General features: G+C 49.5%; 2 protein-coding genes across 3 annotated transcripts in view; one reads left to right on the top strand and one right to left on the bottom strand.

Moving 5' to 3' along the window:
* AP2A1 (adaptor related protein complex 2 subunit alpha 1) overlaps positions 1–4420 on the top strand; it is a 37112-nt gene extending 32692 nt beyond the window's left edge. Inside the window, exons 15-23 of the mRNA XM_004381633.2 lie at positions 68–231; positions 1060–1116; positions 1222–1304; positions 1396–1485; positions 2660–2783; positions 2872–2988; positions 3104–3173; positions 3388–3522; positions 3956–4420. Of these exons, the coding sequence (XP_004381690.1) occupies positions 68–231; positions 1060–1116; positions 1222–1304; positions 1396–1485; positions 2660–2783; positions 2872–2988; positions 3104–3173; positions 3388–3522; positions 3956–4033 (918 nt within the window). The 3' untranslated portion in view covers positions 4034–4420. The remainder of the gene's footprint in view (positions 1–67; positions 232–1059; positions 1117–1221; positions 1305–1395; positions 1486–2659; positions 2784–2871; positions 2989–3103; positions 3174–3387; positions 3523–3955) is intronic.
* Positions 4188–9421, bottom strand: FUZ (fuzzy planar cell polarity protein). 2 transcript variants are annotated; one of them, XM_023736276.1, is made up of 12 exons: positions 9131–9421; positions 8755–8876; positions 8389–8473; positions 8027–8095; positions 7709–7813; positions 6504–6701; positions 6229–6324; positions 5750–5856; positions 5606–5670; positions 5455–5529; positions 5375–5408; positions 4188–4630 (listed from the first exon to the last, which is right to left on the bottom strand). In XM_023736276.1, the coding sequence occupies exons 1-12, from the start codon at positions 9239–9241 to the stop codon at positions 4201–4203; spliced, it is 1497 nt and encodes a 498-aa protein (XP_023592044.1). In that variant the 5' UTR covers positions 9242–9421; the 3' UTR covers positions 4188–4200. The 2 variants fall into 2 exon arrangements, with proteins under 2 accessions (XP_023592044.1, XP_004381687.1); XM_004381630.3 differs by lacking the exon at positions 5375–5408 and having other exon boundaries at positions 4188–4654.
* Positions 9422–17453: the final 8032 nt, after the last annotated feature.

The raw sequence follows: 17453 nt of genomic DNA, 5'->3' as shown, positions 1-17453 counted from the left end.
ACCCCACAGCTGGTCCGGCTGAGTCCGGCCGGGTGTCATGGCCTCTGACCTCCCTGCACCTCTGCAGTCAACGCCCTCGCCGTCTGCCGACCTTCTGGGGCTGCGGGCAGCCCCTCCCCCAGTGGCACCCCCTGCTCCCACCGGCGTAGGCAACCTCCTGGTGGATGTCTTCTCAGATGGCCCAGCTGCCCCGCCCAGCCTGGGACCCACGCCTGAGGAGGCCTTTCTCAGGTACCACCGGGCCCATCTCATGGGGGATGCCAGGGCTGCCCCTTTTCCGCCTCTGCCCCCTTTCCCCTGAGCCCCACCCCATCTCTCAACTTAATGTCCTTGAAACCTCTGTCAGCCCTGGCTGCTCCTCCCCTGCCGCCCTCCTGGCCCCCTTGGCCTCTCCTGAGTCTGGCCTCCCCTTGGTGTCCTGTCTTGTCACAGTTCTGAGCCTGCTCTTCCTTCTCTCCCTCCCACCTTCCTGCCTCTGTCTCCCTCTCTCTCTCTCCCTCTCTCTCTGACCCTCTTGCTGCCTTTCTGGGATTGGCTGCCTGCCACACCTATCTTCTCTTGTCTGCTCTGGGATTGGACGGCCCAGCGAGCTGGAGCCGCCTGCCCCTGAGAGCCCCTTGGCTCTGCTGGCCGACCCAGCCCCAGCTGCTGAGTAAGGGGTGGCCTCAGGGGGTGGGGGCAGATTCTTGTGTCCCCCAGGGAGGGTTAGGGGCCTAGGGTTTTGTCAGGGGGTTTCCTGATGAGCCGCAGAGTCAAGGACTTGGAGAAGAAGGAAACCTGAGGTCCCCTGGTGGGGGGAGGTGGCTCCCGCTAGGGTCCCATTGCCATTAGAGGCAATTGCCAGTCTGATTTTGGGGTTCTCTCAGGTTCTCTGGAGTATCTGGATGTGTAGATTCTGAGGTCGCCATGAGTCGGAGTCGATTTCAATGGCAACTGGTTTTTCTGCTGGGCAGGGGAAGGGTTGGACCCCCCACCCCAGGGAGGGTCTTCCAGGCTCCCTGTCTCTCTGGGCTCCAGCCCCCCAAGTCCCTTCCATCTCGCTCCTTTCCCTGTGTCCAGCTCAGGTCCTGAGGACATCGGCCCCCCCATCCCTGAGGCTGATGAGCTGCTGAATAAGTAAGTCCTGGCAGAGATGGGAGGGGTGGAGACTAGTGAAGGGGGCACAAGCCAGGGCCCAGATGAGTACCCTGTCGTCCTGAGCCCCCTGCTGCCTCCACCCAGGTTCGTGTGCAAGAACAATGGGGTCCTGTTTGAGAACCAGCTGCTGCAGATCGGAGTCAAGTCCGAGTTCCGGCAGAACCTGGGTGCGTCCAAGGAGCTGTGGAGCTGTGGGGGGTGGGTGGGGAGGGTGGTCGAAGGAAACCTGATTGAGCCCTGCCCCTCCACCCTCCGCAGGTCGCATGTATCTCTTCTATGGCAACAAGACCTCGGTGCAGTTCCAGAACTTCTCACCCTCCGTCGTCCACCCCGGAGATCTCCAGACTCATATCCTTCCAGGCCTGGCCCCACCCTCTGGCCCCAGCTCTTCACCTCCGGGTCGGCCTCCCTCACACTGAGAAGCTGACTGACCCAGCCCTGTTCAGCCCATGTTACTCAGAGAGCTAACGGTTACTTCTGAGATTTAGCGTCTTCCTCTGTGAGATGCGGGTCAGTCTCTCCCATATCCCGTGGGGTTGTCAGGACAGGCTGTGACAATGGAATTATGTGATAGGTGTCCAGAAAGCGCTACCTCCTGCGCCCCAGCTGCTCTGGGCCTCAGTTTACTGCTGTCAGGTACCTTCCATGTCCTGCCTGGAGCCCAGCTCCCTCCTGACCTCTTCCTTCTCTGTCAGGCTCCATGCCCATGATTCCAGTGTCTCCTGCACTTGGGAGCCAGGCCTGGCATCTCGCTGCTACTGGTGCCTTCTCCTGTGTGACCTGGGCTGAGTCACTTTACTTCTCTGAGCCTTCCTGTCCTCTCTATAAAGTGTGGATCCAACTCCTCCTCCTCGGAGTGGTTGGAAACCCTGAAGGGGGTCACTTCTTTCTCCCCCTTCTCCAGGCCTCTGTGTCCATAGCCATGAAACCAAAGGGCTAGACCCTGAAACTTTGAGGACCCTTTCAGCTGTTTACTCTTTCATTCATCTGACATCTCCAGGGGTCTCCTGTAGGTTCAGCTCTGTGCTGGGCATCGGCGGAAAGATGTGCAAGACCCAGTCCTTGCTGTTGTTGAGGAAGGCAGATATGAACACAGTAATATCACCTTTGTATACTTACCATGTGCCAAGCACACAGACAAGTACTTTTACATGGGTTATTATGGCATTGAATCCCAAGAACAGTATTGATGGTATTACTGTGTCCCTTTTACAGACGAGGCTAAGAGAGGCTGGGATTCACACCCAAGGCAACTTCTAGAGCCAATGCTATTCCATCCCAGTACAGTGTGACTTTTGCAGCAATGGAGGGAGCTGAGACCATTGTGGAATGCCGGAAGAGGCATCCGGGGCAGGGTCAGAGGTTTCACATAGGAGGGGCTTTGGGCCTCAGAAGATGAAGCCCTAGGCCCAGCTACTCAAAGCCTGCGAGGAAAGTCGAGGGAGCCATCAGGGGTTCCGATGCCAGCACCCTTTCGAGGTCCGCCCCTCTGTTTCTGGCTTCCTTAACCCCCAGCGAGCACAGCTGGCCGTGCAGACCAAGCGCGTGGCGGCTCAGGTGGACGGCGGGGCGCAGGTGCAGCAGGTGCTCAACATTGAGTGTCTGGGAGACTTCCTGACGCCCCCGCTGCTGTCCGTGCGCTTCCGGTGAGTGAGGTGGGGCACTTCCGGATGAGCAGGAATTCCTTGCGAGGGGCGTGGCCTGATGGAGCCCTCTCCCCTGCATACCCCCCAGGTACGGGGGTGCCCCCCAGTCTCTCACCCTGAAGCTCCCGGTGACCATCAACAAGTTCTTCCAACCGACAGAGATGGCGGCCCAGGACTTCTTCCAGCGCTGGAAACAGCTGAGCCTGTGAGAGCGGGGGGCGGGGCCAACGCTGGCGCTTCCGGGGTGGGCGGGACTGGGCTCCTAGGGTGGGCGTGGCCCGGAGCTTCAGGACCTTGGCTTGAACCCTTCCCACCCTCAGTCCCCAGCAGGAAGCTCAGAAAATCTTCAAAGCCAACCATCCCATGGACGCGGAGGTTACCAAGGCCAAGGTGAGAGGTGGCCTGGGGCTGACATCTCAGACCTGCCTTTCCCAAACTATGGGATTTGTAGGGGGCAGTGGCTGCTAACTTCTCTGAGCCTACGTTTTCCCATCTGTAAAATGGGGCCAATTTCCACTCCTGAGGGTTTTTGGGAACTGGTATGCCAATGTTTGGGAGCTTATCCAAGATCTGGTCACTCCGATGGCTCCCCACCCCTCTCCAGCTCCTAGGCTTTGGCTCGGCCCTCCTGGACAATGTGGACCCCAACCCTGAGAACTTCGTAGGGGCTGGCATCATCCAGACGAAAGCCCTGCAGGTGGGCTGCCTGCTCCGGCTGGAGCCCAATGCCCAGGCTCAGGTGAGTGGTGTCCTGAGGTCCAGGAAGGAGTCTGAAACTCAGCATCATCCTCCTAGTCTTGTGTGCATTCTCTGTGGCCTGCCTACCCAGCCCGCCTGCCTCAGTTTCCTTTTCATCACTTTGCCCTCTGACCCTTTTCTTGCGCACCCTCTATGTCCAGTTTTCTCCATCTGCTGTCCCTCTTCTGTCTCCACCTTGGGTCTTCCTCTTCTTTCCATGTTTCTTGTCTGTCTCCTGTCATTCACCTCCTTTCTATCTCCTGTATTCTTTTATTCTTTCTTCTCGTCCCTTACGTTGTGTTTTAAACCCTTTGTCCTCCTTTCTTTTCCCCTCTATTCCCTTTTCATCTTTCGTCTGTGTCCCTGCATCGCCCTGCCCCTGAGCTCTCTAACTGGCCCACCCATCCTGTCTACTCCCCACGCCCCCCACCTAGATGTACCGGCTGACCCTGCGCACCAGCAAGGAGCCTGTTTCCCGTCACCTCTGTGAGCTGCTGGCCCAGCAGTTCTGAGCCCTGGAGTCTGCCCCTAGGGACGGGGCCGGCGCTTGGCAGCCCCTAGGACTGAGGCCACTTTGGTGGGTAGGGCAGCGAGGGGACCTCCACTGGTGACAGGGAAGACCCCAGGGGAGGGTGGAAGCCTGGGACCTTCCTCCGGCCTTTTGTATTTTTATTTTTGTTCATCTGCTGCTGTTTACATTCTGGTGGTAAAGGGGAGAGCCCCCTCCCACCCTTTCCCCGCCTAGGCACAGAGGGGAGAGGGGCTGGGGAGCAGGTGCTTCCTCTCCTCCCACTCCTACCGCCTCCCCACCTTGTAGCCCCTCCCACCCCTCTCTGCCCAGGGGCTGTGTATTATTGTGAGCGAATAAACAGAGAGATGCTAGCGGCCAGTGTCTGCTTCTGTCACCCACGCCTGGGGTCAGAGGAGCCGGGAGAGGGTGTGCAGAGTGTGGGTGGCCAGGCTCCGCAGCCCGTGGGTGGGACTCTGAGGGGACAGCAATAACAGCAGCCGCCGTGGCCCCGACTGCAGGGCCACCAGCCGCCACCCTGTGTCCGGCTCCTCGGGCCCCGACACCACGTAGCAGGCTCGCGGCAGCTGGGCCACATCTTCTGCCTTCTCCGGTGGCCCTGGCTCTGGGGAAGGACAGGGAGGGCGGAGGTGACCAGCAGGGCCTGGACAACCAGGATGCCAAGTTGAAGCCACAGCCCGCCCTGGGCCTAAGTTTCTGACCCTGTGAGGTCTGGAGCAGTTCAAATCACCCAGTCTCAGTCCCACTGTTTACTGGGGGTCCTGTGTGCAGCCTCAGGCAATCTGCTTAGCAGTGAAAACAGCAAACATCTGTGTGACACTTACCACGTGCCAGACATCATTCTAGGTCTTTCCTTTGTCTCCCTGGGCCCGGTTACCATGAGAGTAACAGGAGGAACTGGGGGCCTCAGGGATTCTACAGCTTTTCCTAACTTGGACTCCGTGTCACTCTCCCTCCGAAAACCATAGGCAAAGCTTGTGCTTTGAGCAGTAGAGCAGAGTGGTTTAATGTGGACTTGGGAGCCAGACCACCTATATTTAAATCGTGACTCTGCCCCTTACTAGCTGAGCCTCAGTTTCCTCATTTGGAATATGGGGTCATGACACATTAGGATAATCTGCACTTCAGTGGAGGAAGTGAATCATTACCTGCAAGAGCACTTTGGTCAGTGACTGGCAGATGAAGTCTCAGTGGTAACTGTTAGGGTTATCCAGCAGGTTCTGAAATCTGCAGGCTCAGAACTCCCTCCTAGTCTGTCAACACTAAGGACTTCCGGGAATACTACTCCCAGTACGCACTGGCTTCCCGGACCAGATTCTCCGACCCCAGCCCTCCCTCCCACCCTATGCGACCTGGGGCTTAGGGTTCCTGCCTGTGAGACTGGACACTGTGCCCACCACTGACCTGGTGGGAAGTGCATGGAGGTGACCAGGGTGTAGAAGGAGCGCAGGAGGCGCCGCCGTTGATCCAGAGAAGGCTCTGGAGGGGGAAGAGAGATAAGGTGACCAGGAGACCCTGCCCAGGATACACCCCTCCCAACCTTGTCCTCAGTCACCTTTGTCCTCCGAGAGCTCTACTGTGAACAGGCAACGTCTCAGTTCCAGGTGGAGGAGTAGCAGGCTGTGAGAAAAGGGGTGTCATGGCCACAGATGAGTAATGAGGACCCCCAGCCCAACCCCCCACCCCGTCAGAGCCCTACCCGAGTATGTCCGCGTGCAGGGGGAAACCAGTGGGCAGCGCGCGGGGTCCCAGCGGCACGCAGGTCCTCAGCGGCTCCAGCAGCGGCTGCCACCAACGCTCCAGGAGCTGCGGGGAGGCGTGGTCGGGGGTGTGGTCAGCGAGAGGGACTGTGGGTGAGGTGGGAAGCTAAGGGCCAAGCGAAGAGGCGTGGTCAAATACAAGTGGAGGGCCCACCATGCACAAGGCTGGGAAAGGGCGGAGCCTGAAGGGGTGGAGTCAGAGTAAAAAGGGGGCACGGTAGGAGAAACACCACGTTGGGAGAAAGGTGATTGGAGAAGATCCGAGAAGGGGTGGGGGCTACGGGAAGTAGGTGTGGCAAAGAAAAGGTAGGAGGGGGCAGAGGGGGCGGGGCCATATGCCACGTGGTAAGAGAAAGGTCCGCGTCTCCAGTAGCGGGTGATAAGGAGAACAGCGGGAGGGAGTTGGGGAGGATTTCACCTGTGGATCCAGCTGGCTGAGGAGTGGTCGCGGCCCGCAGAGCAGACACAGCTCCAGGCCCGGCAGCAGCGTCAGGGTCAAGAGTCTGTGCGGGACCTGAAGCATGGGACCGGGTGGAGCTGGCCAGAGCTCCGCCTTGCGCCCGGCCCCGCGCCACCAGACGCCGGTTCATCCAAGCCCCAGGTCCTAGCGACACGTCGTCTACATTCCACCCCTCTTTGACTTGTCCCAGGACTCGCCTAACCACCCTGCCCCGCCCCTGCCTGGGCGCTCACCGTGGGGCTTCCGTGGGGCAGGTACACCGGGTAGTCGCGAGCGGTCTGCGGCAGCAGAGATCCCAGCAGCCAGGGGAGCAGCACAGCCTCGGGCATCCCCAGCCTCCACCAGCCCTCTGTGGCCGCCACCACCCGGCCTGACACCACCAGGCTGACGAAGGCCGTGCTAGTGGCCTCGGCGAAACCGGCGAGGCCTTCCTGTGGAAGAGAGGCAGGCAGGCTGGGAGTCAGGCTGGGAGTCAGCCATGTGGCCAAGCCGTGGGAAGAGACCTGCTGAGGCTAAGTGGCCTAGGCCATGGGTGTCACCCTTACTGGGCCTGAGTTCCTTCACATGTCACATGCAGGTACAATCCCCACTCACACTGTGCCATTGTATCAAACAGAAGCCTGCGACCCGGCGTGACCTGCACATACTGAGGCTAACAATTATAGCAGCAGCAGCTTTATGAATACTGCTATGCGCCAAGTCAGAACCTTTAACGACCTACGGAAGCTCAGAGAGGTCGTCAGGTGCAGCAAGTTACACTGCGGGAGGTGGCCACGCCGGGTGAATCAACAGGAGCAGGATTTAAGGAAGGGTAGATGGAGACTAGGCAGGCAGAAGGAGCAGAGTGTGCAAAGGTTGGGAAGCTGGAAGGTGGTTGGGATTTGGGGAAACTGAGGCAACTGGGCGTGGGTGTGCTGTGGGTTTACCGGAGGTTAGGGTGAGCGGAAGGAGCCCTGATGGTGCTGTGGTTAAGCTCTCGGCTGCTAACGGAAAAGTCTGTGGTTCAAACCCACCAGCTGCTCAGCAGAAGAGAATTTGGCAGTCTCCTTCTCTAAAGATTACAGCCTTGGAAACCCTGTGGAGTTGGTTATACCCTGTCCTATAGGGTCGCTGTGAGGCGAAATTGACTCCACGGCATCGGGTTTTGGTTTAGGGTGACGAGTTGGCAGACATGATTCCACACGTCCTCAAACTCCAGGCTGAGGGGCTGAGACCTTGTTCTGGGGTGTTGAAGCTACTGGGGGGCTGTGAGCAGGGGAGGGGAAGGGTTAGCTCTGGGTGTAGAAAGACCCCTCTGGGGACACATGGGGGTCGAACTGGAGGGAAGAGACCAGAAACTGAGAAGATGGGAGGAAGCTGGGCAGTGGCCCAGAGGGAAGATGAAGACTGAGAAGGACTGTAGGGATGGATTTAAGAGTTCCCAGGGCATCCTCAATACCTGCAGGAGGGACCCCTCCAGAGGGACCACGCAGTCCACACACTGAGTCAGGTCCCCAATGAGCTCAGAATCCCCCAGGAAGCTGTCAATGAGGTGGTAACTGGCCTAGCAGAGAGAGAAGGAAGGCACCTAGGACCCTGGTGGGCCACAGATCTGTTGCCTCCCCCTCAGAAAACTAGACCTACTGGACTAGACCACCAGGGAGCCCCAAGACCCCATGGGGTCAGGCTGCCCCAGGGGCTGCTGGGAACTATAGTTCCTGGATGGCAGTGCCCAGGTGTCCTAACTTCCCCTCCTACTCCCATCCTGCAGCCTTACCCTCAACTCCTTCTTCAGTCTCTCTATGTTTCGGATATTGGTCAGTTCTTCAAGTCCCACAAGAAGAACCTAGAAGAACCATATAGGAGAGTAGGGGCTCTGGACAACTGTTTCTGAGAAAGAAGGGACTGGGGGTCCGGAGTACTGGACTTGAGGGAGAAGGAGCTGAGGGCCTGGACTCCTGGGCCTGAGGGAGAAGGGGGCTGGGACTCCTAGGTCCGAGGGAGGAGGGGGCCAGGGACCCAGACTCCTGGGTCTGAGGGAGCAGGGGACGGGGGGCCCAGATTCCTGGGTCCTGGGGCAGCAAGATGCTGTGAGCTCGGATTCCTGGGTTTGGGAGAAAAGGGGCTGGAGACTCTCACCATGGCCCCAAACACCATCTGGAGTAGTCTCTCCAGCCTCAGTTCTGAGCTGCCCTCCTCAGATGACAGAACAATGAGGGTGATGCTGTGAAAAAGGAAGGTGGGATGAATAATCAGTCCTGACCTGGGACGCTGGGTGGTGAAAGTAGTGGAGTCGATTCAGGAATGCCAGCTTCATCCTCCCTCCAGCCCAACCTGCCTCTCACAGAGGAGAAAATCAGGGTTGAGAAAGGGTCATTGGCTTGTTAGAGACAACACTGCTAAATAAACAGCTGGACTTAGGGAGCTTGAAGGCCCTCACGCATCATCTTCAAGAGGGTCTGTCACCCCAAGCCCAGTCCCCTCCTCCAAGTTCCTGTTGGGGACCTGTCATGGAAGCTTTTCCACACCACGGTCGTGTCCTCGGTCCTTGCAGAGCTCAGCTGCACCTCCAGATTCTGTCCGAACATGTGGACTCCATTGAGGGAGCCGATGACGGAGAACGGGAGCTGGGGAGGGGTTGGGGGCATTAGACTGGAGCTTTCAATTTTCTCATCCTCAGAACTCCACCGGAGTCTAGGCCCCCGGCCCCTCCTGTTTCTAAATCCTCTGCCCCTTCCTCTTCAGGGAACCGGAATTATTGGTTCATTGCACCCTCGGCCCTCTTAACACTAAGACTTCCCCATTCCCTATTCCCTTTGGGACCAGAATCCAAGCGCCTAACCCCCTCCTATTTCGGACAATCAGGCGTTCATGGCCCCACCTGCTGGCGGGTGGGGACGCCGCCTCGGCTGCTCCTGCAGAACAGGGGGACCCCGCTGGAGGCCGCGAGGCACAGCAGGTGCACGGTGCCCCCCGTCCCCTCCTCCCCCATTTGGAACCCCCAAGTCCTCCACGAGGGAACGGTCAGTGCCCGCCGTGGAGCCTTCCGGTAGTCAAATTAAAAGTTGGTCGGCTGTCCTAAGCCGCCAGAAGGCTAGATGGAGAGCTAATGGGAAGAAGACTAAATTCCTGCCTTCTCCAACCAACTCACACAGACCCTCAATCCCTATTCCAGCAAACCCCGTTAGGTTCTTTTCCGCCCCAGCCGGAAGTCATGATGCCCCTAACAAAGAAGGCGGCTAATTGCGCTTTTAAAGATTCGTCATCTCTCCCTGAAGTGGTCTGACTCTATTTATTTAGCGAAGAAAACGAAGAGCCCAGCTCGAAGGTGATGACGGTCCCAAGGTGTTGATTAGCAACCGTCATGTAGGCTATAATGATTTATATTCTAAATTAGTAAACAACTGTGCCCCGCTCAAAGATGGCGACGGTGGCAAAGACGTTGCCTAGCAACCGCATTCAGTGTACATTTTTCATTTTACCGCGGCAAATGCTGTACCCCTCTCAAAGATGGCGACAGAACAGGCGTTGCCTAGCAACCACCATTTAGCCCAATTTCCATTCTAAAGCTGTAAACAGATGTGCCCTACTCAAAGATGGCCGCAGCACGAAGTGCGAGCACCTTTCCTTGAGGGCGAGATTCCAGTTACAGTCTAAGAAAACAAATCTCCCCTCACCCTCCATGGTGGTTTGGTCCAGTGAGCGTTGCTTAGTAACCACCTAATGAGATAGTTGTTTTTGTTATTAGAAAAACAGAAAATACCTTCCAGAATCATAAGAATAATGCATTATCATAGTAATAAATCTATACATGTAGTGTATCATAGGGTCGTTATGAGTCGGAATCGACTCGACGGCAAAGGGTTTGTTGCGGGTTTAGGGTATTGTGTAGAATGCGAGAATACTCCACAACAAATCCTTTCCTTAAAATAAAAAAGTTAACAGTTCAACGCAAAATATTCCTCCATGTTTTCGCAAATATGATCCTCATACAAGTGTTTGTAAACTGATTTGTTGTTATTGTTGTTAGGTGCCACTGAGTCACTTCCAACTTACAGCAACCCTATGAACAGCAGTAGGAAACACTGCCGGGTCCTGCACCATCCTCACAATGGTTGCTATGTTTGAGCCCATTGTTACAGCCACTGTGTCAATCCATCTCCTTCAAGGTCTCCCTCTCTTTCACAGACTCAACCTTCCCAAGCCTGATATCCTTCTCCAGGTACTGATACCTCCTGATAACACGTCCAAAGTATGTGAGAGGAAGTCTCGCCATCCTCGCTTCCAGGGAGCACTCTAGCTGTACTTCTTCCAAGTCAGGCTTGTTCGTTCTTCCGGCAGTCGACGGTATATTCGATATTCTTCCCCAACACCGTAATTCAAATGTATCAATTCTTCTTTGGTCTTCCTTATTCATTGTCCACCTTTTGCATGCAAAGTAAACTTAGTACTTTCATCAAACAGTATAAATCTCTTTCATCGTTTTTATGGCTTTTTATAATCTATTTTCTGAATGTAACAAAATTGATTTGTCCAATCCTGTATTAACATATATTAGTTTCTTTCCCTTGAGTATTTAGTAAATTTCATGAGTAATCGATTTAATCAGCTAGATGTTTTCTTTTATGTGACAACAGTTGCTTTCATTTATTATCCAACATATTATAAAATACACAGTAATATTAAACACATGCATTTCTTTTATCAGCCAGTGAGAGAAATAAAGTCTTGATACATGCTACAATATGGATAGAGCTGGAAGACATTATGCTGAGTGAAATAAGTAAATCACAAAAGGACAACTATTATATGACCTCACCTACATAAAAAGACAAGAAAAGGCAAATGTATAGCGAACAAAGTTCATCAGGGGTTACTAGGGGTGAGGGGGCGATTAACAGTGATGGAAATATTGCACTCATTAAGTTTAAGGTTGCACAGCTGATTATTGTAATTGCTGTCAATAAGTTGTACACCTATAAAATGTTGAATTGGCAAAAGTTGTGTGACAGATATATTTACAACAATGACAAAAAAGAAAGAAGTAGCTGCTGAGGCTGCTTATGTACAACCAAAAACCTCATGGGATTTAGTTTCTTGGTTTGGAGGTTTATGGTAATAATTTCATTGGACGTCCCAATTAATTGGCCTAATAACATCTTTAGTGCCTCTGTTTTACTTCCTAGTTAGTTGGGTAGTGCCTGGGGTCTTAAAAGCTTGCAAGCTGCCGTTCAAGGCATAACAATTGGTCTCTATTCGCCTGGAGCAACAGAGAAAAAGAGATTCAGAAATAAAATGAGGATGCGAAATGCGTGGCTAATTGCCTCCATGAACCACTGCCTCCTTTGCCATGAGACCAGAAGAACTGGATGATGGCCAGCTACCATTAGTGAACATTTTGATCAAAGATTCTATAGAAGAATCCTGATAAAAAAATGGGAAAATGCAGAACAGAATTTCAAAATTCTCACGGACTCCAGACTTCATGCAGCCATGAAGGTTGGATGAACCCTTGGAACTATTGCCCTGAGATAATTTTTAAACCTTAAACCAGAAATATCCCCTAAAGTTTTCTTAAAAGCAAACAGTAGTTTAGCTTAACTAGTAAAGAATGTCTGCCTTGAGCATTATTCTCTTTTAAAAACCATCTATCTGGTATCAAAGTGACAACAGCAACTTGAAAGATTAGATGGGAAGCTTAGGGGGCAATGAATTTATGTGAACGAGAGAGGGACAACTCAGAAAAGGAGGGTGAGAATGGTTCCACAACTTGAAGAATGTAATCAATGTCAATGAATTCTACATGTAGAAATTGTTGAATTGGTGTATGTTCTGCTGTGCATATTCTCAACAGCAGCAACAAAATAAAGTTTAAAAAAATATATATTTCTTTTAAAACATGTTTTGTCTGCATTCTGGATTTGATTTTTAATAGATGAAAAGAAAAATTCAAGATGTTAAATCTGCACATTAAATTACTTCAAGCCTCTAAAAGGAAGAAGCAGATGAATAGAATAACAAATAAATTAAAATATCAGTATCTTCGTGTGGTTCTAGCAAAGTTCGCTTTAGTCCATTCATATTTATTTTGACTATTAATATATTTAGACTTTTTTTTATACCATCGTACTTTTGTACTTCTTGTTGTGCTACCTTCTTGGTGCTTCTTTTCTTTCTTGTCTTTTTCTGGATTGATTCGTGTGGTTGTTTTGTTTTTCTTTATCCATTTTTTTCTCCCTTTTGGTTTGTAATTTTTACATGCTATTGTTCTTTTTTTAATGGTTATTCTTGAAATGTTACCGTGCACATTTAAAAAGTCTAAATTTAAACAAAATCCTAAAACCTCTCTGAAACAATACAAGGAGCATATAATAGTTTAACTTTGTGAAATCCTGTCTTAGATACCTAGTGTTCCTATAATAGAAATATCACAAGTGGATGGCTTTAACAAGCAGAAGTTTATTCTCTCACAGTCTAGGAGGCTAGAAGTCCGAATTCAGAGTGCCACCTCTAGGGGAAGGCTTTCTCTCTCTGTTGGTCCTGGGGGAAGGTCCTTGTCAGCCATCTTCCCCTGGTTTAGGAGCTTCTCAGCGCAGGAAACTTGGGTCCAAAGGGGAAAATGTAGGACATGTAGAAACACGAAAATGACATGCAGAACATGCTCCTGGCACTGCTTTCTTGGTGGTATGAGGCCCCAGTCTTTCTGCTAGCTTCTCTTATATCTCAAAAGAGATTGGCTTAAAACGCAACCTAAACTTGTAGACTGAGTCCTTCCTCATTAACATAACTGCCTCTAATCCTGCCTCATTAACATCATAGAGGTAGGGTTTACAACACACAGGAAAATCACATCAAATAACAAAATGGTCCACAATCACACAATACTGGGAATCATGGCCTAGCCAAATTGATACACATTTTCGGGGGACACAATTCAATACATAATAAATGCCCTCCAGAGAAACTAACCTAGTGTTTTCCCAGTATTTCTGACTTTCGTATTCCCTCGTTCGATATTTATTTTATGCAGGCAATATATATATATACAATTGCGTTTTAGGTGAAAGTTTACAGAGCATTACTTTCTCATTAAACAATTAATACACAAATTGTTTTGTGACATTGGTTGCCTACATCGAAATGTGTCAACAGTCCCCTTCTCTGCCCCAGGGTTCCCTGTTTCCATTCGCCCAGTTTTCCTGTCCCTTCTTGCCCTCTCGTCTTTTCTTTCAGGCTGGTGTGTCCAGTTAGTCTCTTATACAAGATTGAACTAGGAAGCATGTTCCTCACGTGTGTTATTATTTGCCCCGGAAACCAAAAAACCAAACTCGTTAACGTCGAGTTGATTCCGATTCATAGAGACCCTAAGGACAGAGTAGAACTGCCCCATAGGGTTTTCAAGGAGTGGCTGGTGGATTCCAACTGCTGAGCTCTTAACCACTGTGCCACCTGTCCTGTCTAATCTTTGCCTGAAGGGTGAACCTCAGGAGTAACTTCAGTACTGAGTTAAAAGGGTATCTGGGGGCCATACTCTTGGGGTTTTTCCAACCTCTGTCAGATCAGCAAGTCTGATCTCTCTCTTTCTCTGTGTGTGTGTGTGTGTGTGTGTGTGTGTGTGTGTGTGTGTGTGTGTGTGAGAATTTGAATTTTGTTCAACATTTTTCTCTTGCTCTATTGTGATCCCTGTCAGAGCAGTAGGTGGTGGTAGCCGTGCACCATCTGGTTGTTCTAGGCTCAGTCTGGCAGAGGTTGTGGTAGATGTGATCTATTAGTCCTTTGGACTAATCTTTCCCTTGTGTCTTTGCTTTTCTTCATTCTCCTTTGCTCTAGCCAGGATGGGACAAGTCGATGTATCTTAGACGGCCACTCTCAGGCTTTTAAGACCCCAGACGCTACTCATCACAATCAAACGTAGAACATTTTCTTTATAAACTATTGAGCTAGATGTCCCCTGAGTCCATGGTCCCCAGCCCTCAGCCCAGGAACTCCATCCTTCAGGGAGTCTGGATATGTCTAGGAAGCTTCTACGACTTTGCCTTGGTCAAGTTGTGCTGACTTGCGCAATATTGTGTACTGTCTTACCCTTCACCAAGGTTACCACCTATCTACTATCTAGTTAGTGTTTTTCCCTCACCACCCTTCTCCTCCCTTATAACCATCAAAGATTGTTTCTTTCTGTGGGTAAACCTTTTCTATAATAGTGGTCTCATACAGTATTTGTCCTTTTGTAATTGACTTATTTCACTTAGCATGATGCTCTCCAGATTCATCCATGTTGTGAAATATTTCACAGATTCGTCATTGTTCTTTATCATTGCATAGTATTCCATTGTGTGTATGTACCATAGTTTGTTTATTCATTCATCTTTTCACGGGCACTTAGTTGTTTCCATCTTTTTGCTGTTGTAAATAATGTTGCACTGAACATGGGTGTGCATATATCTATTCGTGTGATGGCTCTTATTTCTCTAGGATATATTCCTAGGAGTGGGATTGCTGGATGGTATGGTATTTCTATTTCTAGCTTTTTAAGGAAGCACCATATCTTTTTCCAAAATGGTTGTACCATTTTGCATTCCCACCAGCAATGCATAAGAGTTCCAATCTCCCTGCAGCCTTTCCAACATTAGTTATTTTCTGTTTTTTTGATTAGTGCCAGTAATGTCAGGGTGAGATGGTATCTCATTGTAGTTTTGATTTGCATTTCTCTAATGGCTAGTGATTGCAAGCGATTCCTCATGTGTCTGTTAGCTGCTTGAATGTCTTCTTTGGTGAAGTGTCTGTTCATATCCTTTGCCTGTTTTTTAATTGGATTATTTGTCTTTTGTTGTAGACGTGTTGGATTTTTCTATAAATTTTAGAGATTAGGCCTTTGTTGGATATGTCATAGTCAAATTTTTTTTCTCAGTCTGTAGGTTCTCTTTGTGCTCTTTTGGTGAAGTCTTTCAAGGAGCATAAGTGTTTAACTTTTAGAAGATCCCGGTTATCTAGCTTATCTTCTGGTATTTTCATATTGTTAGTTATGGTTTGTATCCTATTTACACCATATATTAGAGTCCCTAGTGTTGACTCTATTTTTTCTTCCACGATCTTTATAGTTTTTGGTTTTATATTTAGGTCTTTGATCCATTTTGAATTAGTTTTTGTGTATGGTGTGAGTTATGGGTCCTGTTTCATTTTTTACAGATGGACATCCAGTTTTGCCAGCAGCATTTGTTAAAAAGACTGTCTTTTCCCCATTTAATGCACTTCAGGCCTTTGTCAAAGTTCAAGTGGCCATAGGTAGATGGATTTACGTCTGGGTTCTCAATTCTGTTCTATCGGTCAATGTGTCTGTCATTGTACCAGTACCAGGCTATTTAGACTACCATAGCTGTATAGAGAGCTCTGAGGTCAGGTAGCGGAAGGCCTTCTACTTTGTTCTACTTCTTCGGTAATGCTTTACTTATCTGGGGCCTCTTTCCTTTCCATATAAAGTGAATGATCAGTTTTTCCATCTAGTTAAAGAATGCTGTTGGTATTTGGATCAGGATTTATGCAGGCAATATTTATTTATAATTACATATGTGTTTATGATTAATTTTGCCCTTCCTCTCCCTTTATGCACCTCAGGCCATCATTTCAGAATAATTTTCCTGCTTCCTGATGTATATCCTTTAAAAGTTCCTTTAACACAAGTCTCTTGGAGTTAATCAGTTTTTATTACCTGGAGTATTTTTACCTCATCTTAACTCTTGTACCATGCTGAGATGATTGTCAATTTTTCTCAACACTCTGAAGATATTATTCCACCATCTTCTACTCTCCATTTCTGCTGTTGAAAAGTATGCTGCCATTATAAATATAATTTATTTATGGAGATCCATTCTTTCTCTCTGGGTAAGCAATTCTTTTTATTTCTCCTGCTTTTGTGTTCTTCCAGGAGCCAATGATTCATGGTTTTCATTAGTTCTGGAACATATACAAATATTAGCTCTTAAAATACTGCTTCTGCTCCATGCTCCATGTTTTTCCTTTGGGACTCTGCTTAGAAAGATGTTAAACCTTTTTTTCTATCCCCCATATCCTTTATAGATTAAAAAAAAAATTGTTCATTTCCTAATATTACATTCTGAATAATTTCTTATATATCTTCCAGTTCACTAATTCTCTCTTCAGCTGGCTTAATTTGTTTAAATTACCCGTTGAGATTTTTTTTTGTAGTTTCAACATAAATTGCATTTTTTACCCAAATCCATCTATTCTTTATATTTTCTTGTTGCTCCTTGATCTTTGTGTCTGTGGCAGGCTGCTTCTAGAATGACTCCCAATTATCTTCACTTCCTGGTATTCACTCTCTTGTGTAATCCCCCTGTCTTAGTCTGAGTTCTTTACAGGAATAAAACCAGTAAAGCATATGAGTATATACATATATATATATATGTCTTTCTCTCTATATATATGTGTATACAAATATATATATGTACACATATTAAAGAGACCAAATCCACTGCTGTTGAGTCGATTCTGACTCATAGCAATCCTATAGAACAGGACAGAAGTGCCCCATAGGGTTTCCAAGGCTGTAAATCTTTACAGAAGCAGACTGTCACATCTTTCTCCCACGGAGTGGCTGGTGAGTTTGAACCACCGACCTTTTGGTTAGCAGCTGAGTGCTTTAACCACTGCACTACCAGTGCTCCTCATATACACACATTTGCAAAGATGTCACCTTGAAGATTAAGGTACACCTGAACCAAGACATGGTGTTTTCAATAGCTTCATATGCACGCGAAAGCTGGACAATGAATAAAGAAGACCAAAGAGGACTTGACTCCTTTGAGTTACAGTGTTGATGAAGAATATTGAACATGGAGTGTCAAAAGAATGAACAAATATGTCTTGGAAAGAGTATAGCCAGAATGCTCCTTAGAAGCAAGGATGGCTAGACTACATCTTACATACTTTGGACATGTTATCAGAAGGGACCAGTCCCTGGAGAAGGACATCATGCTTGGTAAAGCAGAGGGTCAGCGAAAGAGAGGAGGACCTTCAACAAGATGGATTGACACAGTGGATGCAACAATGGGCTCAAGCATAACAACGATTGTGAGGATGGCGCAGGACCGGGCAGTGTTTCCTTCTGTTGCGTGTAGAGTCGCTATGAGTCAGAACCAACCTGATGGCACCTAACAACAACAAATACATACATATGTGTATATATA

Source organism: Trichechus manatus, unplaced genomic scaffold (genome assembly GCF_000243295.1).
Source record: "Trichechus manatus latirostris isolate Lorelei unplaced genomic scaffold, TriManLat1.0 scaffold00087, whole genome shotgun sequence".
Classification (NCBI taxonomy): domain Eukaryota; kingdom Metazoa; phylum Chordata; class Mammalia; order Sirenia; family Trichechidae; genus Trichechus; species Trichechus manatus.
The sequence above is the reverse complement of the archived record's forward strand: the minus strand, read 5'-3'. Positions and strand labels throughout refer to the sequence as shown.